The sequence below is a fragment of the Doryrhamphus excisus genome, chromosome 2, assembly GCF_030265055.1.
Source record: "Doryrhamphus excisus isolate RoL2022-K1 chromosome 2, RoL_Dexc_1.0, whole genome shotgun sequence".
Taxonomy (NCBI): Eukaryota; Metazoa; Chordata; class Actinopteri; order Syngnathiformes; family Syngnathidae; genus Doryrhamphus; species Doryrhamphus excisus.
In genome coordinates, this window is record NC_080467.1 from 2,986,609 (window position 1) to 3,010,884 (window position 24,276).

The window sequence follows — 24,276 nt, forward strand, 5'->3', positions numbered from 1 at the left end:
ATTTGGAATGAACCAGAACAGAGGCCGGACCGTTCTGCCTTTCTGACCTTCCTTCCTTTCCGCAGACACATTTCAGACTTTGTGGAAGCTCCAACTTCAGTGTGTTTGTGATGAAAAGTGTTTTTTTTCAACAGCCTCTAATATCAAAGTGTGATAAAGCGTTAAACGGGAGCCATCTTAAGGCGCACACTGCGAGTGCAGAGCTATGATGGCCGTCGGGGGTTTTGGCAAGACGTGCGAGGCGTGCTACTGTCTGCTTGAGAAGTTGATGTGCGTTTAATGGCGAGAAAAGGCAGAAAGGAAGTGATGGGAGGTTATGTCAGAGCACATATGCAAGTATGAGGCACACTTTAGGAAGGAGTGACATAGAAGACACTCGCCGAGGAAGACGAGCGCAGATGGTAATGGAAGTGCATGTGTGAAAAGCAACAGTTAGCTCCTGTCTTTGCCAGTCTGGACTAAATATGGCACACTTTCCCACCCTTTCAGACATGCCCCCTTCTCATGCAGTTTCTGGAAAGCTAGCGGGGGGAAAATCCTCAACATGAGTACTGTTCGCAAAACAAGTTCTAACTGTTTCTGTGTGTGCATTCATAATGTGCTCCAACACTGAGGCAATAAATCAGATCAGTCGTCTACGTTCTCCGAGGAGTACATTTGTATTGAATTACAGTAACTGTGACTCACGTCTCTCATACTGGTGACTGTATGAAAAACATAAAAAAGGTTATTGGCACTGTTATTACTGGCCTTTGATAAATGATGACCAAAGCAAAACTTAGTATTTCGCCTCTGAGGTTTGGAACAGTTGAAGATGACATATCAGTCTAGCGCTGGTAGCCTAATGCACACTGTTCTTACTTGGAACAGTGTCACATATACCGCTGGTTTAGACTCAGTTTCAAGGACAGACACGGTAGAACGCTAGCAATGTTTGTAGGCCCGACCTTGGTACTTTGGTTTTTGGCATGAGTTTGTTCCAAAAGGTCAGAAAACTAATTATTTTTACCATTGAAAATAATGTGATCATATAAAAGCTGTTTATTTATGTCTTATATGTCTAATTTTCTTTTATTATTTTGGGTATAATAAAAAAATATTATTTTAGGAATGTAAAGGTGGCGGCACGGTGGTCGAGTGGTTAGCGCGCAGACCTCACAGCTAGGAGACCAGGGTTCAATTCCACCCTCGGCCATCTCTGTGTGGAGTTTGGATGTTCTCCCCATGGGTTTTCTCCGGGTACTCCGGTTTCCTCCCACATTCCAAAAACATGCTAGGTTAATTGGCGACTCCAAATTGTCCATAGGTATGAATGTGAGTGTGAATGGTTGTTTGTCTATATGTACCCAGTCCAGGGTGTGCAGCTGGGATGGGCTCCAGCACCGCCCACGACCCTCGTGAGGAAAAGCGATAGAAAACGAATGTAAAGGTGACTATAGGGGTGTTATTTTATGTCGAGAGAGCTCTAATGATGTTTTAAAAAGCATGTATACAAGGCCGTATGTTGAAACTATGAAAATATTTCATTAAAATAGAAATACTGCACAGTCTGCAACCAATGAACCGCCATGAATGAGGTATTACTGTACTCTTCAATTATTGTGAAGATTGTGTAAAGAAAACAAAATTAACTGCACTCATTGATAGGTAATTAATCAATATATAATAAATAATAATACAACTCTACAATTTGATTGTTTTAAACCTACAAGATACATTCCTTCAACCCCGATAACCCTTCCAGTACCCAACTCTGTCTGTGTACACACATGCATGCATACCTTGTACATATATGTATATAAATAGGTAGCCACATCGGGGAAGGGATGGAAGGATGCAACTGGGACATGTTATGTGGCAGCGGTTGTAGTACCTACACATGTACACAGACGCGTACACTCATACACATACAGCGATGCTATTTTTCAACTTGATTTAGAAGGCGTATCTGCAGGCAATGGGAGTAAAAACGAGGGCAGGGGACACAGACGGACAGATGGAGAGAAACTGGGGAGTACAGTTTACAAGTAGTAAGTCTGGGAAGGAAGAAATATAGCGACTGTATAACAGTTTTAAACAGAAATGGTGCAGGGTGTTATGAGGTCCAGTAGTTGCTGCCGTGTAAGGAGAAGTGTGGTTTGTGGGAATTAATCTGTGCATCTGACACACTGCTCCATACACTCCATATACAAAATAGACAAGCTATAGAGTTGCATGCCATCAGTCTTGCTCAAAATATTGGAGAAAGACATTTGAGGACTTACTGTCATAAATGATTGTGTCAGCTATTTTCAGGGACTTTTTCTCCCTTCAAAATCCATTCCAATAACGTCCTTTGTAGATCATTCCGAATGACTGGGATGATGCCTTTGGAGAGACATGCATGTGTGTGCTTTTAATGATGTGACTCAGAGCGTTCTGGGGATGGCAGCGAGTGATATCCCACAAACTGAGAGAATAAAAGCTCATCTGAAAGCCAAAACAGATCCATAAATGGATGCACATGAAGGCAATGGTGTCTGTGCTTTTATCGCTTCATCAGGAAACTTTTCCAGCCACCTCTGTGGAATAAGAAGGAACGCTGATTCTAGTCAGCTCGTATTGTTTATGACATTAAAAGTGAAAGTGCTCAACGATGTGTGTCCCATGACGTTGAAACCCATCCAACTTTAAGTGGTTGAACAATATGACGCTGTTAAAACGGCTCGTATGAAGGTTCACAAGGTTTTACATTCTGACATACTTGCAGTACTGCAATACTGTATCCTGTCATGTATTAGCACTCTTATTTGAATGGATGTTCATTCATTCATTAATTTTCTACCGCTTATCCTCACGAGGGTCGTGAGCCAATCACAGGGCACATATAGACAAACAACCATTCACACTCACATTCATACCTATGGACAATTTGGAGTCGCTAATTAACCTAGCATGTTTTTGGAATGTGGGAGGAAACCGAAGTACCCGGAGAAAACCCATGCATGCACGGGGAGAACATGCAAACTCCACACAGAGATGGTTAACCACTCGACCGCCGTGCAGCTGAGTGGATGTTATTTGTATTAAATATGTTGTGGCAATCCAACAACAATGTATTATAATGTCATGTATAAGCATATAAAGCAGGGATTTCAAACTCTACCTGGGTGTTGCTGTAAAAAGATAATCTGTGCTTTCGGCTTCCCAGCATGCCTTGCGGCAATTGTTTTGTATGAAGTTGCTAAAGTCACATGTTCGGAGTTAATATAGCTGTTGTTCATTGTGTGTTTACTTACTCGTTCTATGGTGTGTTGTCATTTTTGTGTTGGCTCCGTGATTGTAGTACATGTTCTGTCTTGTGACCCCCCCCCGGCCCCCCACCCTTTTCATTTATCTATGTGACAAACTGCGGTTATTACGTCCCTGATTAAAGAGCTGCTTCTTTAAGCAAGCTGAAGTGCCTTTGACCATTTCTTGTGGTCCTCAAGGTTGCCAATATTAATGTAAAACTCCCAGGATGCGTGGGGCCGCACTCACACTCAACTTTGATATCAGGTAGGGGGCCACAAAAATGTGCTGCAAGTTTGTTTTTTTCCCTCCTGCTGCGGCCCCTCTCATGTTGTGCATTCTCTAAACGGGCATACACTTGTCTAATAGCTTGAGTGACCTTCTCATCAGGAAGTATTTTTCTCCAGATTGCCTAATAGCAGCTGCAAATGTGATGGCCTTGTGGTTTCTAAAAAGCCAAAGAGGAGGAGGTGGAGGAGAATGTCCTACCCTAAATATGAGGTGTGCCTCTTTGTGGGGCCTCCAGGGCGTCTGGATGTTTCCTCTCTTCTACTTTGTGTTCCTTCTATCCATTTGAACACGGGTAAAGTGGTACAGTGCTTATGTTAGTGCATGTGTTGACGAATGGGTTCACTGCCTTAAGACAGAGGCAAAAAAGGAGATTGTAAAAAGGTGGTAATAAGCAGGTATAGAAGCCCTCCATCGCCTTCTAGGAAAATATTGCGTCAGTGTGCATTCAGCTTTAAATCATGCCTGAACCTGACCTGCCTGAGCCTGAGTGAATCCCAGTGGCTCTCCACTTGCAAGGAATGGTCCATGTTTACCCTGGAACCAGAGCTATTTTTTTCTCTATCAGAAGCCCCCTATGGGCTCATGCTGCATTCACTGTCCCAAGATTTAAAATTCCATGCGTATAGCTGGTTCAGCACCGTGTTTAAGTGTTTTAACAGTTGTAATTGCACATTATCACATTGCAAAACTATAACGGCGACATGTGCTAAGACAAAGGCCACCCATACGAGTGGAGTTTTATTTATTCATTTATTTTTATTTGAGTATAAGTCGCATTTTTTACGGGTAATTTATTTTCCAAACTACTTGACCAAAACAGACATTACGTCATTTTGGAAGGCAAGTTCTTTTTTTTTTTTTTTTTTTTTTTTTTTTTTTAATATACGAGTGGAGTTTTAAAATAACGTTTGCCAATGAAAAATACATTTTCAGTCATGCACATTTTGGCCAATCAGAAGCCTGAAAAGCAGCCACAGTTGACTTGGTTAGGTATTACAATACCTCTGTGGAAAAATACACGAACACAACAAACCAAGTTACAGTGGAACGTGGAACATTGACACCAAAATCTTACCTTGGTTTAAGTACATTTTGCAATTAGAGTACAATATGGCGCTCATCTTGTTGAGTTATTAATACACTGCATGAGTACAACTGTGTTCTTAAAATATTTCCATTGCAAAACATCCTTGTTAGCAGCTTGCTAATACATGGAAACAGGAATTGGAAGGCAGCTCCGTCATTCATTGATGATGTATCCTTTTTATTCATCATTCATTGCATTTAGAATTGTTTTATATATGTGCAACTATAATTGTAAAACTATAATAATATGTTTTGTGACTGTCAATGTAACCAAAGTGTCATTTACAGCAAAAAAGACTAGATTCCTTTCAAATGGATTCTGCATGCGCTACAGTTTGATAAAGCGCAACACGTGGATACTGCTGTACCTTTATCTCACGGGGAAAAGTCTGGTTTCTCAATTGTCTCTGTTTGGCGCTCCCTCTGACCTGTGGCTTTTTACGAGAACACACATTTTATCCATGGCTTTTAATGGCATATAAAAAAAAATCACTTCCTCGTCAAAATCCCTCTCTTAATAGCTTTTCAGAGTTGTTTGGAAGCTGTTTGGGTTTGGTCATTAGTGGACTGTGAGTACGTGTGCAAATGTGTGTGTGTGTGTGGCATTTTGGAAATCAGCTGACAGACTGTAAGGTCGTCTTAGGTGGGCTTGAGGGTGGGGGGGCATGATACACACCGTGCCCATGAGGGTGGGGTTTTGGGAGTGTGTGTGGTGCAGCACTTAAGCCATACTGGCCCTGATGGGAATGCCAAGCCCCCCTTACCACTTTCCAAATCACTAATGGAGCATCTTTGGACACACAAACACGCACACACACACCCACACATATCTTGCCACATGCCGGCAGACACAAGAACACTTAAGATTCTACACACATTTTTACCTGGATACACACATTTTGCATACATTCCGTATGTTAAAGAGGACATCACTTTTCTAACTGTACACACCACCTCACCACCCATTGCTGTTCTCACTTCTTAATTATTTACTGGCCTTTTTGTCCTCTCCTGGTGGCCTGGCCCCAGGCATATTAGTGTGTGTGTGTGTGTGTGTGTGTGTTTGTGTATGCAGAACTGAATGCAGCTTCACACGAAAACAGAAGAGCCTTTCACATCTATCACGAGTCTTTTGTCACTCCCAAGCGCTGTCTATACCATATGCTCCGGCAGCCGTCTACCAGCCGCATCCACCCTGAAGCCATTTTTCATCACCAAAGACACAGAGAAGGTTTTTTTCTTTTTTTTTTTTAAATTGGACTTTTCACTTATATAAGGATTTTTATATTACGTTTTGAATAAGTTATGCAGTGCTGTTGAAAATGAATCCAGTTTTGGTTTTACCCTCAAAATGTTTTATGACTAAATTAAAAATGAAATTGCTTGCTTTTTTACACACTTGAATTGAAGGGGACCTACTACTATGCTCATTTTGGGCCCTTTGTATTGAGTTGTGGACTCCTATAGAGCAGCTACACACGGTAACCTGCACAGAAAGCTTTCTAGATCTTCCAGAACCTATTCCAGCTGTATTTCCTTGGATTTCCAAAATCTGTTTTCATTAATTCCATTGATTGGAGCTGTTAACACGCCCATATAAGGAAGTGGACTCCCTGTGAGGTCACAGTGAGCAGATGCTAGTAAAAACTCTGAAACTGAGCATTCAGAATCATCGCAAACTTCTCAACCTGAAAACCTTTGTCATTCTGTAACACAATATTACAACGTTTTAACATTTTCCGCTTTGTTTTGGTTGGTGGTGATCTGGTCGGTGCTAAAAATCCACACACAAGTGGTTTGTCGGATTCATGTGGACGTGATAAATATATTTTTAGTATTCAATTTTTAGTATCTTCTGACATGAAACCAGTGGAAGTTTTCTTCTGGTCTCACAATTATCCTCATTGGCCTGGGATTTTTTTTGGTAGCCCCCAACGGGAAAGCTTATTAATGTAGAAAACCACACTGAACCACAGTATTTAAAAGAAATTGCTGGTGTTTTTTTTGTGGTAGACTGTGGCGTATTATTAGTCATTGAAATAAAAGTATATGTAGTATTCTGGTTACTAAGTGGCAGTAATGACACAAAACAACATTACCTAACATTACATTACCTTAACACTGCATGAAGTAAGCCATGGCATGTTCAACATAATAGAGAGAAAAAAAGTTATCCTCACATCTGGTGTGGAAGTGGTAAATTTGATAGTAACTGGGTAGTTAGCTAGCTAGCTTGCGACTGTCTTGTGTGTACAAGGAGTGTTATGTCACGTTTGCAGGGCTCTAATGTTAAAAAACATATTTAGAAAACCATAGACAGGGTTTTCATGCTCAAAGTACAAATATATTCTATTAATTACCATTGAATCCTATTTTGTGGAAATTCCTTGAACTCAGTTGGGTCTGGAACCAATTACCGGCAATAAATAGGGGACAACTGCATGTGGTGATTTTTCTTCTGCTTCTGTTTTTTGCGGCCCCAGCCACCCACATACTGGTATACCGCTCCACGGCTGGTGGTTGGGGACCCGTGCTCTATATGTTAAATTGAAATGTGAAGCTAAATCAGGCTCTTAAAAAGGTGCCGCAAGGATTTTCTTTTGCAGTCTGTCAAATACATCTGTCTGGTAATTTCACACAAACCAAAAACCTGTCTCCTTCATCTTGGTTGTGGTTCTCGTACTTACACACGTTGTTTCTCTTGGAGGACAAAAGATTTCTTTTGGCGAACTGCACAGGCTTCTCTCTGCGAGATCCATCCCCGTTGGCTCGCGCACACAGAAGCACACAGTTAAAGAGGCAGGTAAACTGCTGTTCGGTTCATATTAACACAGCCATATATTCTGCCTGTCGTGCTTGCTCCCCCCCCCCCCCCCCCCGTCATTGCTCTCAGTTTTTCCCCGGCCGGTATAAAATGTCTGGGGGATCGATGGGGCTCTCAGGGTGTAGCGACTGCAGCTCTAATGAATGAAGTCTACAGTGTTTGTTAATCAGACAAGGTTGAGAAAGACGCTGGAGGGGAGTTTGTCTCCATGCTTCATCTTCTTGTGACAATGGCTGGTGTTCATGCGGGTGCTCAAGACTTAACCAGAAATCTGTGAGTTAATTAAGTCCGTCACGATAGTTGAATTTCACCTCGTTTGCCCTTTTGCACAAAAATGACTTGCAATTGATGGCTTAAAAAGCACTCCGTACATTTCATTTCATTTTCTACCGAGGGTCGCAGTGGTGCTGGAGCCTATCCCAGCTGTCTTCGGGCAAGACTGGTGGCCAGCCAATCACAGGGCACATATAGACAAACAACCATTCACACTCACATTCATACCTATAGACAATTTGCAGTTGCCAATTAACCTAGCGTGTTTTTGGAATGTGAGAGGAAATCGGAGTACCCGGAGAAAACCCACGCATGCACAAGGAGCAACCATAACTATATACAGTACAATAGTGATGAATTTGCGGTTTAACCATGAATCTTTTTAAAATCCTGCCCTAAAATACAAATTTATTATAACATATTTTCTAAACAGTATCACTACCACTGACAAAATATGAGTTTAACAAACAAAACCAGCAATTAATTAAGTATCCAACGGGCTCTGGCAGTATTACAGACCACTAAAGTAGCTGATTTGTCGATAAGACAAGTTACTGTGCCATCTGAGCAGATTAGAGTTGTTATATTTTGTTAAAATATATAAAAAATAAGCAATTCATACGAGTTTTCACTGCCAGAGCCCGTCTTGAAGCCCACTTGTGAGCTGAGCACTAAAATCAAATGCTTGAAAAAGCTCCCCAAATACACCCGAGACCCACTTGAAGTTGAAGCCTCATCTGAAAAGTACCAGCGGGGTAAAATATCTTGAATCGGAGTGTTTTTGCTGCAGCCTAAACTGTATCTCTCCAAGGTCAACAGTGAGACCGTGGAAGGCTGTTTGTGTTAAAGGCAGGATGGCACAGATTTCCTCTCCTTTCTCCTCCACTCTTCTTTCACTCTTTCACCACAAACCAGCGCTAGCTTGGAAGGTAAAGGCTTTTTATTGCTGATGGCTTTTGCTCATAAATTTGTATTAAATATGTCTCCTATTGATTGGCCTTAAATGAATACAATTAAAGAGATCGGTACTGAGTACTTCTCATTTGGGAGGGGAGAATGGAGTGATGGCTGGAAGATGGACAACTTGGTAGAAAGGAAAAGAAGGGACTGATGGAATACACAAAATGTAGAAAATGAAAGAAGGAAATATATTATGTTCTTGATTAACTGTAGTAAATATAATAATAACATCCATCCATCCATTTTCTATGCAAATTATCCTCATTAGGCTGTCTTCGTGCGAGAGGCGGGGTACACCCTGGACTGGTGGCCAGCCAATCACAAGGCACATATAGACAAACAACCATTCACACTCACATTCATACCTATGGACAATTTGGAGTCGCTATTTAACCTAGCATGTTTTTGGAATGTGGGAGGAAACCGGAGTACCCGGAAAAAAACCCACACATGCACGGGGAGAATATGCAAACTCCACTCAGAGATGCTTCCGATCCCCTGACTGTGTGGCCAACATGCTAACCACTCATCCACCGTGCGCTTCATAATAATAACAATAATGAATAAAACTTGGCCTAAATTGGTAAAGCTTGAGTTGCACAGAAAGTAGACTTGACTGAGGAGGTATTATTTAAATGCAGTAAGTCATCTTAATATTTAGTAGTCAAATTAATACATTAATTGATATATATATAACATGTTTTTATTGCAATAATCACATTTTTGATCCGTAGCTTTTATGTTTCTGCACGTGAGTTGTTGGTGCTTGAGTTGTTGAGGATGGGAAAACAATGGTCAGCCAAACCCTGAAGTGGATATTGTTTGGCTGCCATTGTGTTTGGGTTTGTTTAGTGTCAATCTGTATTTGGGAGGGCAAGGTGAGTAGGAGCCAGGTACTAACAATAATGATCTGCCACAATATTGTCATGAATTTTAATGAAAACACCTCAAAGTGAAGACTCAATTTCTCAATTTTGTAGTTGAGAATTAAAAGCGATCAATCGAGATTAATGTCAGATCATAATTAATTAATCTCATATTAATCTAAGATTTACACCCTGACTCATCATCTCACACAGGAGCATCAGCCCAAATGTCGACCTCACTGTCCGTGGAACCAAAAGTACACAAAATGTACAGTAACTATACCACACAAACTACAATATCAAAATAGATGCTCATGCACTAGTATTTATTTTATACTAATTTTCAACACACACGCCATGTTAGGAAGGTCACAAGCACACCCCCTCACAATAAATTACCCAGCATGCTTTGCAGGTTATACATTAGTATCAAACAGTATTGCGTTTGGGCTGCACGGCGGTCGAGTGGTTAGCACGCAGACCTCACAGCTAGGAGACGAGGATTCAATTCCACCCTCGGCCATCTCTGTGTGGAGTTTGCATGTTCTCCCCGTGCATGCGTGGGTTTTCTCCGGGTACTCCGGTTTCCTCCCACATTCCAAAAACATGCTAGGTTAATTAGCGACTCCAAATTGTCCATAGGTATGAATGTGAGTGTGAATGGTTGTTTGTCTATATGTGCCCTGTAATTGACTGGCCACCAGTTCGGGGTGTACCCCGCCTCTCGGCCAAAGACAGCTGGGATAGGCTCCAGCACCCCCCACGAATGAAATGAATGAATGAGTATTGCGTTTGCTGTTTGGTTTGGTTTCCTGTTGGTCAAAACAAACATTTTTATGGGTGTCTCGATGCTTTGACATTTTGTCCTGTAATTTTAATCGGCCTACTCTTAATTCATCATTTTATCCTTTCTGTTGCTTTGAAAACCTCAAGCGAGACAGTCGGAAGTTAAACTGATTAATGGACGGAATGGGGGAACAAAAAAGGAGGGCACACGGCGGGCCACTTAGAGCAGAAAAAGAAGACCGAGAGTGAGAAGACAGCCACCTGTATGCAGTGTTGATGGACAGATGGAGGGATGAAGCCGAGTGTGCGGAGGAGGGATTAGATGAGGAGAGGAAGCAAAGTGCTGTGCGTGTGTTTATGTGTGGGCCTCCGTCCAGCTGAGGTGTTTGCTCGGCTCAGAGTGATCTCCTACAGCGGTCACTGCGGCACGCACACAGCACACACACACACACACACACACACACACAAGCATACACAATGATGACTGAATTGTCCTGTTTGGCAGCTGTTGCCGGTCCCTGCAGATCGCTCAATACTACTTCTGTGTGTGTGTGTGTGTGACATCTGATACCATTAAACTCTTCTCTAAAATTAAAAACATACATTTACGGAAACAAGAGTAAACTGTCTAATGTAAAGGTCCTGCAAGGAGAACAGTGTCAGTGATGCAATCAATCAAAAGCCTCAATTATTCAGTCTCAGTCTGAACCGAGATGGACCGATCAAATTAAATCTGATGAAACGGCAAGAGATTAGAAAAGAAGATTCTGCATCCCACACGGACTCGGTCATTTGTGTGTCTGTAGACTAAAGCCTGACTCTGGTGTAACTCAGTTCAGACCTCCCAACACAAGCAGCGACACACTGAGGACCACCTTCTGTCTTTCAAACCCTCCCGTCTCTCTCTCTCTCTCTCTCTCCCGGCTCACATAAGTGCTGTAATTTGGATGCTCTGTAATTTAACCATGGTGGTTTAGGGTTAAGTGGAGGCTGTCGCTGCTATCAGGGGTGCCGGCCTTCCACATGGACACGTAAACTCACTTGTACACACACACACACACACACACAAACACACACAGAAACGCAAGCTTACTGCCACAGTGCACATGCTTCTACAAAGGTCGCCATCCATTTAATTACATTTGAAAACACAGTTTAAAAGTGCAGGCTTTGTCATTAGAACAGCCTTTACAAGATGCATTATTGTAACTGTGTGTGTGTTTGTGTGTGTGTGTGTCTAAAAGAGAGCGAGTGTGTGCATGGTATGACAGAATGAAAGAAAAAAAAACTGTCACATTGCAGCTATAATGGTTAGCGGTCGATTGCTGCACACACACACACACACACACGCACACACACACACATGCTAGATTACAAGTGAGTGAGTTGCGGATAGCACAGTCTGTAGCCCAGCAGGGGTTCTAAACACAGAGACAGAAGGTATTGATATATTCCACAAACGCACACACACACGGACAGACGATATTGATATTTTTTGCTCATAAGGCGAGAGAGAGCGAGAGTGTGTGGCTATTTAGTAGGAGCACGCACACACAGCGTGCAATCAAACACGGTCGAAAATCTATTCTTGTTTTGTGTCGTTTAAAAACATTTATATTGTCTTGTGTAGAATGAAGTGCACATGACTGATAGCTGCAGGCGTGCCGTCCACAACTGAATTGTGAGGGTTTCGATACAGGAACATTCACGGACTAGCATATTTGCAGATTTGTGTTGAAAAAAATGTTTTTTTAATTTACATTTTTCTGTTAGAATAGGACAGGGTTTTTTTTTCTCTTTGTTTGACGTCCTTGAAAGCACCACCATTGATGCAAGATGGAAAAGTGGACTCAGTGATTCCCATTCCAATGTGTTCATTGTTCATCATACATTGTCATGTATTAGTAGTGAGTACTTATACATTTATACTTAAATGTGTTTAATAAATGTGTGAGGCAGAGAGAAAGGGACATTTCTGGAGCTGAAGCTAATTAAATAATTCCAGCAGTCATTTTTATTGTAAATGTTGATCTGAAATCGGAGGAGAGTGTCAATGTCAAGTAACAGGAGGGCCTTTCTGTGTTAAAAATAGATATATTTGGCCATTTTGATTACTTAGAGATTTTCACCATTTGATGGCGGTGCTGCAACGTTACCCTTTTTTTTTTACGGCGAAGCTGTCATTTTTTTTGTTGAATTGTTATACGATTTATAATCCCAAAGGGAATTTTATTTTTCATCATATATTATGTTAAACACCACACAGAACCAGACCACACTCAAGGACAAAGTATTTGGGTTTGGGGGCGGGGGTCTTGCTCAAAAGCACACCGGCAGTACTTTGCACCCTCTTACAAACTGAGCTAATCCTGGTTCATCGGATTACGAAAGAAGGAACATGGAATACTTTTCCAGTTTATTGGCTCATAAGAGCTATGAGGTGGAACAAGTCATAACAGTTTCAGATGATAACATGGCAAAATTATATCATGTTTCTACCATATTCTGAAACTAAAATTAATTAATTATTATCAAATCTATTATTAGATTTTACATTAATAACATTTAACAGGAGGCCCAATTATTATTATTCAATAACATTTGAATACAAATATATTTTTGGTTTTAACATCTTCAATCTACACTTCAACTTTTCTGGAAGCAGCCCTCGCTGGAAAAAGTTTGGACATGCCTGCTGTGTTTCATAATTCCATCCAAACAATGCTCTGGCTTTTTCCGTGTTTGCAGTCATTTTCCTGTTGACAGGACACAGATTGCTTCTGTTTGCTTTCCAATTGTTTTCCCTGGATTAAGTCATTTAGGATGAATATGTTGGGTGGATACTCAATCACCGGACTATAGTCTGAAGTTGGAATTTACCTTAGAAAACATGGCCATCACAGAGCAGCAGATACAATGATGATCATGCTTTACCGGACATGTATGATTAAATAAATATAACTATAAGAACTTCATGTGTCCTACAATTGTCCTACAATATAAGCAGTCAAATCTAAAAGGCTGAGGCGTAGATATAAATGCCAAATTGTATCCAGGGCATTTCGCCCTCGTTCCCAGTATGCGTTCTTAATCCAGTTTTAGCAACGTGCCATTATATCAATTACTATAACCTGACCCAGAGACCGAGGACACTGCCACCGATCCATTGATGTTTGAAACAGACTTGAAGATGGGGAGCGTACATTGAGCAGAACAGATGGAAACCAGAGAAAATGGAGAAAAGTCCTATTGTAGAGATGGATTAAAATTAATTCAAAATGGTGGAAGGTCTATCTTTATTTGTGGACAAGACTTGGCATTTTGTTTGTTTGTCCTTGGCGTGAAAGAACTGTAATAGTGATAGTCCAGCTAATTTATAGAACAGAATGACTGGATGAAGATCAGTGGTTCTATCCTCAAAGAGAATTTCAAAGTAGAGATGATTGGCTTCATTTCATGCTGTTTGAAATACACAAGTACCACCCGTACTCATAAAAACAACCGCCTATGCATCCCTTGAATACATTTAGATGCTTCAAACAGTAGAAATCGCAACTGATTTGCTGATTCCAGATAGACGTCTTGTATGTCCATATCAGTGCGTTTGGTACCTTGGTCTTTAAGTGGTGTCTTAACTGCACAGGATTTTTTTGCGGGAGACGCTGTGATGGCCGGCATCATTAAGAAATATTACCGTTAGCGGTTGCCCATGTCAAGCACAGACAGCATTACCAATGCACCATGATGGAGATTACAGTAAGGAGAACTCCAACATGATCATTAACGGATTTCTGCAATACCGAGACAGTATTGATAATAATGAAAGTCTTACAGTCTTACATAACTGCTAGTAACTTAGTAAGTCATTTCCACTGGTGATTGGTGGCACTGGTGCTCAGCCAAATGTAAAGAGCATAAATAGAATGGCTCGATGATGAAATTTTCAACAACTTGAACAGTTGGACAGTTTTGCCTTGATCAACCAATTAGAGGGCGCAATAAAAGTTGATGTCACTGTAGGCCAGCTCGCTGACCCCAAATCTGAAATCTGACTGGTTAAAGAAACACCCCCATTGCTAATAGTGTGCATATGACAGTGGCCAACACTCCTGATTCTGAAGGCCCTGGGGAGATTACATTGATATGGCAACACATACAAGCTGAAATCTGATTGGACCAAAAAAAAAAAAACTAATACAAACATACACTACTGGAAGAGGTGCAGCCAAGAAACGTGCTGCAAAATGAAGATAATAGATGAATAAATTAATGCAAATTCATGGAGCAAATGCTAGTATTTAAGTTAAATAAATATAATTCAGGCGGCACGGCGGTCTGGTGGTTAGTGCGCAGACCTCACAGCTAGGAGACCAGGGTTCGGTCCCCGCCCTCTGTGTGGAGTTTGCATGTTCTCCCCGTGCATGCGTGGGTTTTCTCCGGGTACTCCGGTTTCCTCCCACATTCCAAAAACATGCTAGGTTAATTGGCCACTCCAAAATTGTCCATAGGTATGAATGCGAGTGTGAATGGTTGTTTGTCTATATGTGCCCTGTGATTGGCTGGCGACCAGTCCAGGGTGTACCCCGCCTCTCGCCCGAAGACAGCTGGGATAGGCTCCAGCACCCGCCGCGACCCTCGTGAGGAAAAAGCGGTAGAAAATGAATGAATGAATGAAATATAATTCAGTGCTTCGGTTAGCATTTAGGCCAGCAGAGAAGGCCTTATTGTTCCTGGAATGCACACCACTGGTCCATACACATATTTGCTTCATTCAAAGTTTGTAACTCAACGTCCAATAACAAATGCTGCCAAACTTTTAGTTAAGGCTGGTGTGAAAGATTATTTTAGTGATTAAATATACTCTTTTTTTTTCAAGTACCATTGTGTTACAATCCAAAATAATGATCCACAATTTATATCATTTAATGCACTTGCACTGAGCATTGTCATTATTTCTTTTCACATTTTGCTCTCTCTCACACACACACACACACACACACACACACACACACACACACACACACACACGCTTGCAAAGGAGTGAAACACGAGCCAAGCAGCCTCGCTGCCTCACTCTCCTATCTAGCACCACTTAAGTGTCCAGGCAATGCCCTTGGTTTAATAGAGCTTAATGCCTGAGCTGGTCACCATAGCATGGCTGGTATTGAGTGTTAGGACATTTTTGAAACTGAGCTTGTGTCTGTTCTCCAGAGTCTCACCAGGAGCTTTGACATTTACCTGTAAGTCAGGAATCAGCCGATAACATCACACATGCTATTTCCCCTTCCTCTCCTGTCCTCATCTTCAACGTCCGTATTCGAGCTAACTAGTTACATAGATGTTTGTCATTGTGTATTTATTTATTTGAACTGAAAGGATTACTTCACCTACTGCATCTCGACACCCCCACCCCACTCCCCCCAGCCTTCATCTATCTGTCTCCACTCCACTTTCTCACTTCATTTCTCTACCTCAGAGTGGCAGAGTTTCCCTAATGAAGTGGTTGATGGGAGTATATTACAGAAAGACGGCATGGAGCAGTCTACTCTAAAAGCCATTAACCTTACAGTTTCAGTGAGTGCAGGGACAAATCTCAGCGACCAGCCTAAAAGGGATATATTAGCTTCAGAGTTATAAAAAAAAAAATCATAGTCTTGTGTTTTGTTTTGTTTTTCATTGACATCTGTTCTTTTTACGTTGCTGGGAAATTATACTACTAACTTATTAAGAACACAATGGGTATAAAACATGCATTTGGCTCATCCCCCAACATAACAGTAATGTTCAATTTGAGCCTCCTGCTAATAATAAAGAGCGACTAGTTCAACAAGAGTAAAACAATGAATGATTGAATAAGATTAACCATGCCTAGTCTTGATAATGCAAATGATATTCAGAGGTTATATCCCATGCAGGTGGCCACATTAGTGGTAATTTGTGCCAATTTTAATGATACATAATTTAGCAGCCTCTCTTCTGGTCATGTGGGACAATCATGTGTTGGAAAGGATAGACAGGGAGAAAGAGATACATTTCACAAGGCAGTATGCAACAATCTCACACGCAATTTAACACTTACATAATTACACACCAGCTATTTGTTGATCAGTATGGTGATTGTGAATGAATATTTACTGTGACAAACATCATGGATGTTCTCTTTGTAGATATATTGTATCATTGTATAGAGCAACAATTAATCTGCGAATCAGGGATGCACGGTGGTTAGTGCGCAGGGCTCACAGCTAGGAGACCCGAGTTCAATTCCACGCTCGGGCATCTCTGTGTGGAATTTGCATGTGTGGGTTTTCTCCGGGTACTCCGGTTTCCTCCCACATTCCAAAAACATGCTATGTTAATTGGCGACTCCAAATTGTCCATAGGTATGAATGTTAGTGTGAATGGTTGTTTGTCTATATGTGCCCTGTGATTGGCTGGCAAAAAATGAATGAATGAATGAATCAGTGAATGAATCGGTTATCAATCAACTACTTGATTGAGAGCGAGACCTGTTATTTTGGGGTTTTAGGCAAAACAAGATATTTACATACATCAGCTTTGACTTTGGAAAACATTTTTGCTTCTTTTCTGATATGTTGTGGATACAAATATTAATAAGCATTGGAATTCTAAACGTCAACATCTCTTGTATCTAGCAAACATAATTTTTGCTGGTCATCTGACATTACCACAGTTGGTTATCAATTATCAATTTCTGCATTTAAGCATTTACAGAAAATCATGCTCATGTTTTTACTCATATCTTATTGGTGAATTTATTAGATTAGATAGTTTAGATTATATTAGATAGTTATAATTTTATTTATAAAAATATTGAAATTCCCATTATATTATATTATATTATATTATATTATATTATATTATATTATATTATATATTATTATTATTATACACACATATACTGTATTTATATTTCATATATTTCTGCAACAAAGAAGAAATCTCATACATATTTCACACCACTGTGTTGCATCATAACCATTTATTGCTCCATTCAACCGAATTGGAGTAAACACACATGCTTATTGTCACATGTTACTCATGTGGGCCTTACCCTCGATAAGAGGTACCGTTGTACTTGCAATACCATGTGCCAACCTTTTTTAAAAGCTGTAACACTTTGGCCTGAGGTTGCAGAAAGTGATTGGTTCAGCCATGACTCCCATCTCTCATTCTTATATAACATAAGCATGACAGAAAGAAACATTATTTGGTGGCGTCTCTGTGATAGTACTGATGGGAAATAATAACTTGAGTTTTGAGTTTGTACTGAATTTGTAATTAATTTTGCCTTACGTAAGACGTGAGTCCTTAAAGTTCTTTTTTCCACTTTGTCTTCACAGGCAAGGAAGAGCCGACAACCTACACGTGCACTACATGTAAGCAGTCGTATGGCAGCGCCTGGTTCCTGCTGCAGCACGCCCAGAACTCCCACGGTTTCCGTATCTACCTGGAAAGTGAACACGGCAGCCCCCTGACCCCACGCATGGGTGGCCCATCCTCCCTCGGTGGGGGCGCAGATTGCCCTTCTCATCCTCCCCTTCACGGGCTCCATCTGCCTCCGGATGCAAGCCCGTTCAATCTCCTTCGAATCCCAGGCTCAGGTTCGGGGGGAAGAGACAGTGTCGGAGCAGGAAGTGGACTCGGGGCTGGTGCCGGGGTGCTTCATCAGCGTTTTCCCCCAACACCACCCATCTTCAGCCCCCCTCCAAGGAACCACCTGGACCACCATCACCTAAGCCCAGAGGAACTGGCGCTGGCAGCCCACCACCCGAGTGCCTTCGACAGGGTGCTGCGCCTCAATCCTCCTCTTCCCATGGAACCCCCTCCGACAATGGACTTCTCCCGGCGGCTGCGGGAGCTGGCGGGTAACACCTCAGGGTCCACTCCTCCTCTATCCCCCAGCCGGCCTGGTCCCATGCAGCGCTTACTACAGCCATTCCAGACGGCAGTAGGAAGCATCGGTACCGGAGGTGGAGTGGGTAACAAAACTCCATATCTTGCAACGCCCCCGCCTCTGTCAGGCTCCATGCAGTCGCCAGTGGGCTCTCAGACCACTCCAACCACTCCGCTCACCTCGGCAGGGGCAACACCTTCCTCCAACGTTCCGATGAAATCCAAGTGTTGTGAGTTTTGCGGCAAAGCCTTCAAGTTTCAGAGTAATCTAATAGTCCACAGACGCAGCCACACAGGAGAAAAGCCGTATAAATGCCATTTGTGTGACCATGCCTGCACTCAGGCCAGTAAACTGAAGCGCCACATGAAAACCCACATGCACAAATCGTCCTCGCCGAACACTGGCAAGTCAGAAGACGGACTTTCGACGGCCTCCTCTCCAGAGCCTGGCACCAGTGAACACATGGGCAGCGCAAGCAACGCCCTAAAGTCAGTCGTGGCTAAGCTCAAATGTGAAAACAACCGAATCCTGCGTGAAAATGGAGAGGAAGAGGAGGAGGAAGAAGAAGAAGAAGAGGAGGAGGAGGAAGAAGAGGAGGAGGAGGAAGAAGAAGGGGAGGAAGAGGAAGAACATAACGGAGAGAGGGCAGCTCGACGAAACAACAACAGCTACCACTTTGGCTTGAACCTCGACGCGGCACGTCAACACGAAAACAACGGCAGTATCGGAAGCAGACTGGGAGGAGTGACTGATGAGGCGTCCATTCCGCGTTCACTCCCTGAGGTGATGCAGGGAATCGGTCTTGCAGCAAGCATGCAGCATTTCAGCGAAGCCCTTAATGCACACAAACGGAATGCAATTGCCCAAGAGAACCACCTCCACCTCCACCTTAACAGAGGACATCCACAAAACCGGGAGATGTGTGATGTTAATTCGGTGCTGGAAACAGATCGTGGCGAGGAGGGCTCTGTCTCAGCAGTCAACGGGCGCGGAGCATCCCCGAATGAGTCCGCCTCCGTCTGCCTTTCTAAGAAACTGCTTTTGGGTAGCCCGAGTCCGCTTAGCCCTTTCTCGAAACGCATCAAGCTGGAAAAAGAATTCGACCTGTCCACTCCCACCATCCCGAACACAGAGAACGTGTACTCGCAGTGGCTGGCTGGCTACGCCGCTTCTCGACAACTCAAGGATCCTTTTCTGAACTTTGGGGATTCCAGACAATCGCCCTTTGCCTCTTCGTCGGAGCATTCCTCAGAGAATGGCAGTCTTCGTTTCTCAACCCCTCCGGGAGAACTCGATGGAGGAATGTCAGGCCGCAGCGGTACAGGCAGTGGGGGCAGCACGCCTCATCTCGGAGGTCCGGGGAGGCCTAGTTCCAAGGACGGTCGGAGGAGTGACACTTGTGAATATTGTGGCAAGGTGTTCAAGAACTGTAGTAATTTGACTGTGCACCGGCGCAGCCATACGGGGGAGAGGCCGTACAAGTGTGAGCTGTGCAATTACGCTTGTGCCCAGAGCTCCAAACTTACCCGTCATATGAAGACCCACGGTCAGGTGGGCAAGGATGTGTACAAGTGTGAAATTTGTCAGATGCCCTTTAGTGTCTATAGCACCTTGGAGAAACACATGAAAAAATGGCACAGTGACCGTCCTTTGAGTACCGAAATAAAGTCCGAGTAGAGGGCCAAACTATGGGACCTTTTCCCTGCAGGTGTCTGCCATTAGCTACCCGTTCATCCCGAGACTCTACAGTTTTGCCCCAACGCCCAAAACTCACCCAAACTTTCACTAGGCTGGTGGAAGGATAAGACCATGTACTCTGCACCAGCACAGCCTGTGTTCATACCCATTGAATGCATGATCTGTATCGGGGCAATACTCTTGCATTGAGGCAACATTTTGAGCCTTTTTCTTGTGCAATAAATTACATGTTGTGTACTATTTTCTTTTTGGAATTTTCCCTTTTCATTTCTAAGAATTTGTCAGCATGCATAGTATGTTTTTGCTAATCAAAAAAGAAAGAAAAAAAAACTTGTCCCTGGTTGGTTACTTGTTGAGTAAATGTGTTGCTGTTTTTCTCTTGTTATGTTTTTTTTCTTTTTATTATTCAAAAAGAGAAAGGACAAGAAAGACACAGTATATCCATGCTGCATACACCCTGTAACACATATCATGTACAGTTTTGTGTTGTTACATGGAAAATGACCGTGACCCTCTTCTGGCAACCCTGGAAATGCACTTAACCTGATCTTTCTAAAAGATGCCATGTTCACACAGGGTTTAAAAAAAAACAAAAAAAAACTAAATTTATTGGTTGTATGATTCAAACGAATAATATTATTGGCAGTCAAATTTCAATAACACGAGGGTAACTTTAAAATGTACTATCATTTAGTAGAGTAAGAAAGAGTGCCTTTGATATCTTAAAACTACATTGGCCATAATCCTATCTGGAATAAGTCTGACGTCACATTAGGCTCTTGAAACCACCAACAAAAGGTCCTTGCATCAAGCACCTGACTGTGACAACTCATAATCAAAGCTTCAGAGTTCGAGTTATTCATCATTTAGCTACCTAGCGCAGTGGGCTTTTCTTCAGTATACAGATTACATGATGAGCATGGTACGACCAGTATTGTGTATATCTGAATATGTGTAGTTTTGTTTCTGATAAGGAGCTACACCTTTGAGGGAGAAAGAAAAAAAAAAACAATTACCTGTAATGTACAATCCTGAACTTGAGGGATACAAGTGACATGTCTCTAAGTTAGCACAAACCTGCAACGCTGCTTTGATTTCTGGTGCGTGGAACGATGCATTAAGTCATACACGACCTGAGTGAGAAATAAATTCACGCTAGAAAGAGAGAAAGCAACAAACAAACTTGAAAATACATACGTGTGATAGGGATCATATTTGATTTGACGTTACATTGTATCAAAACAGGGTCTTTATTTGTGAACTACAGCAAAAATAACCCCTTTGATCTTAAAAAGAGTGAGCATTTTAATCAGTATGGAGAGCATGTTTTGGTAGCTTTCGCTTTTAACTGGAGATGCATATCTTTTTTCAAAACCGATACCGACACTTTAAATTTCTGCTTCTTAAAACAGATATGGTACCGATAACCGATTTTTGTATCTACGTTTTAAATTTAGTTTTAACTGTAGTTTGTGCACACCTGGAGGCAAGATGGACTCGTAACAAATTTGGATTTTACCTCATCAAATGTCATTACTATAACCACTACTAACCGCAGAACCAGAGTATAGAGTGGACCGGCTAGGTGTACTGTATTTGGGCACATGCTCCGAGTAGCCAATGTGACGCCATAATGGTGTCTGGCAAACCTTTTGCACTTTTCATCGTGGAGCGTTTGGCACAACTAGCATGCAAAATGTCTCTGAAACAGTGAATGTTTGTTTACAAGTGAGGTCAGGGGGAAGTTATGACAGGTCGTTAACATCACAGGCAGGAGAAAAAACGGAGCACTTGATTTCCTCACCTGCACAGTACGGGTAATCTTGCCTCATTGGAGCGTTTTTTTGAAACTATCGGTTATCTGAGTTATTTTTAATGTTATCGGATTTATCGGATTTATCGGTATAATGTCATAATTCCGTCATATTGTATCAAGATCAACCTTAAAGGAGCCCTGTTGTTTCCTTCCTATTTTTTTTTGCTGTTTCCAGTAAAGCACTTGTCACGCAACTTGGAGGTACCATCATTTCTCTTGCATTGTTTCAAATTTACAAGTTGCAAGATTACACTGCAGGGGGAGAAGGGTTCAACTGGTAAAAGTAGTACCATCCCAGTTCCAAAATTGTTAAATTACGCACCCTTGCCATTTTACTGATAAGTTATTACCTCAAACAAATCCCAAGGTGTGTACGTTCAAATGACAGCACTCTGAAATTGGTTCCAAATGGACCACGGTGTCAATGGCATGAATGCAAAATGATCACATTGGTTTCAAGAGGCTGCATTGTGTCATTCTAGCCATCTTTTATCGCTAAACCTGGTCGACTCGACGATAAACACTGCGAGAATCTGTTTTTGTACAAATGTTCCTTTAATTCTCAGTATGGAAATAAAGGTTTTTTGGAAATGACACTTCACTGTCTTTTAGGGTAAACTGTTAAGTTTGTTGTCGTTTCTCTTTTTCTCAGCGTCTTGGTGATGTTCAAGACTTCGATCACAGTATATATGAAATATTAAAAAAACGGACAAAGAAAAGTCAGACAAAAAAAAAATCTGTAATGGTTTTGTATTTTCTTTTGCCTTGGCTCTTCACAGCTCTTCAGGTTGAAAAAACAATTTGCATTGGGGAAATGAGTAAGATTATATATGAATATATAAACAAGTTAAAATATAGGAAAATGCACATACATGTCAATTCCTATGCTTAAACACATTTATGGTCAATTTTTTTGTATTTCTAGAACTGTATTCCATGTTCACTTAGAGTAGGTACTATAGTATTTATATTGAGGCTCGTATTTTTAACTGTTGCTTGTTCTCTCTAAAGGTACCATACCTTTTTTGGTAGTGGAAAAAAAATCCCAAGCTGCCACGGTATATTTTTTTAATTTGGCAGGATAATATAGTACAAATTATTTGTATGTTTAAAGAGATAAAAGGAAAAACCTAATACAAAAAAAAAAAGCAGCTAAAGTGCGTGGCATTGGGAGGCATTCTTGGTCATAAGATGGCTACTGCTCTGTTTTCCTGTCTACAGAGGTTGTTGTACATATCTTCTTTGGTTTTTGCTTCGGACCCCCGTTCCATCCTGCTGCCATTCTTGTATGCAGTAACACAAGCTGATATTGGCCTGTTCTGTTGTGTGCTTCTGTCTCTCTTACCCCATCTACCTGACAACATTCCAACAAGAGGAGAGAAAGAAAATTTCAAAAAAAAAATCATATGCAGTACATGGATTAAAAAAAAATAATAAAATAAAAAAAACACCCCAAACCAGTCAAAATAAATACATCTAAAAAGAATTCAATGTTTTGCAGTTTTTTCATTGCCAAATACAAAATGGTGCTTTTTATTTAGATTGGGTAAACTTTCATATGCAAAGCATATTTAAAATTGACCGGGGAGATGTGGAGAAAACCGCTTGAGTCAGGAATTTTTGTAAATGGCAATGTGGAATATTTTGTTATCAGCCTTTTCTATTCCTGTTCTGAGAGCTGTTTGTTGTAACTTGAACTTGAACTTTATCTTTTACAATGGGAGTTGCTATTTATTATAACCTTAATGCTCTGTTCAAAATAGAGACATGGGATCAATCCTTGGTTTGGTTTCATTTTAATTTTATATTTTATGTTAAAGTATATTTTCATTCGGATTCTGTTTTTTTTTTTTCTTTCTTTTGTATTTGTGGCCAATGGTCATTTGACAAACCGAGCTCTTTATTCATTCCAGTTGTACTTGTTTTAAGTACCTGTTCAGTTGTAATGAGAAAACCACTGTCTGTGTTTTCTGGCAGATGTCTGCATAATCCTGTTCACACCCCCATTTTGTCCCTTTATCGAAAAACAGTTAATAAAAAAAACATGAAAGTATATTACCGCTTGTCCCTTATCTCCATTGTGGTTGCTATCATCTTGGGAGTTGTACCCTTGTTCATATCACCGACTGTCACATCACACATGACCGTCCCACTTACATAGTACTTTATGAATATACAGTAGAAACCTCTTTGACCGTGTACTACAGTACATTCACATTCAGAACGCTATTTTCCTCTAGTTTTTAAGCTATCTCTACGTACCCATACACAGTACAGTACAGCTATCCTTTGTTTACAATTTTTTTTTATAAATAAAATTTTTTTATATAAATTTAAATTTATAAAATATAAATTTTATAAATGTTTTACAAATTTCCCCACTGAGGCACGAATAAAAGCATATCTTAATCTTAATCTTAATAATTGGTTCTAAGTGAATTTCCGATTCAACAGTAATAAATGGAACATTTTCATATTTAATAGAAAA

General features: G+C 41.2%; 1 protein-coding gene across 3 annotated transcripts in view; it reads left to right on the forward strand.

Moving 5' to 3' along the window:
- bcl11aa (BCL11 transcription factor A a) overlaps positions 1-23,843 on the forward strand; it is a 50,917-nt gene extending 27,074 nt beyond the window's left edge. For all 3 annotated transcript variants that reach the window (XM_058056007.1, XM_058056016.1, XM_058056026.1), the window contains one exon: positions 17,721-23,843. In XM_058056007.1, the coding sequence (XP_057911990.1) occupies positions 17,721-19,951 (2,231 nt within the window). In that variant the 3' untranslated portion in view covers positions 19,952-23,843. The remainder of the gene's footprint in view (positions 1-17,720) is intronic.
- The last annotated feature ends 433 nt before the right edge of the window (positions 23,844-24,276 follow it).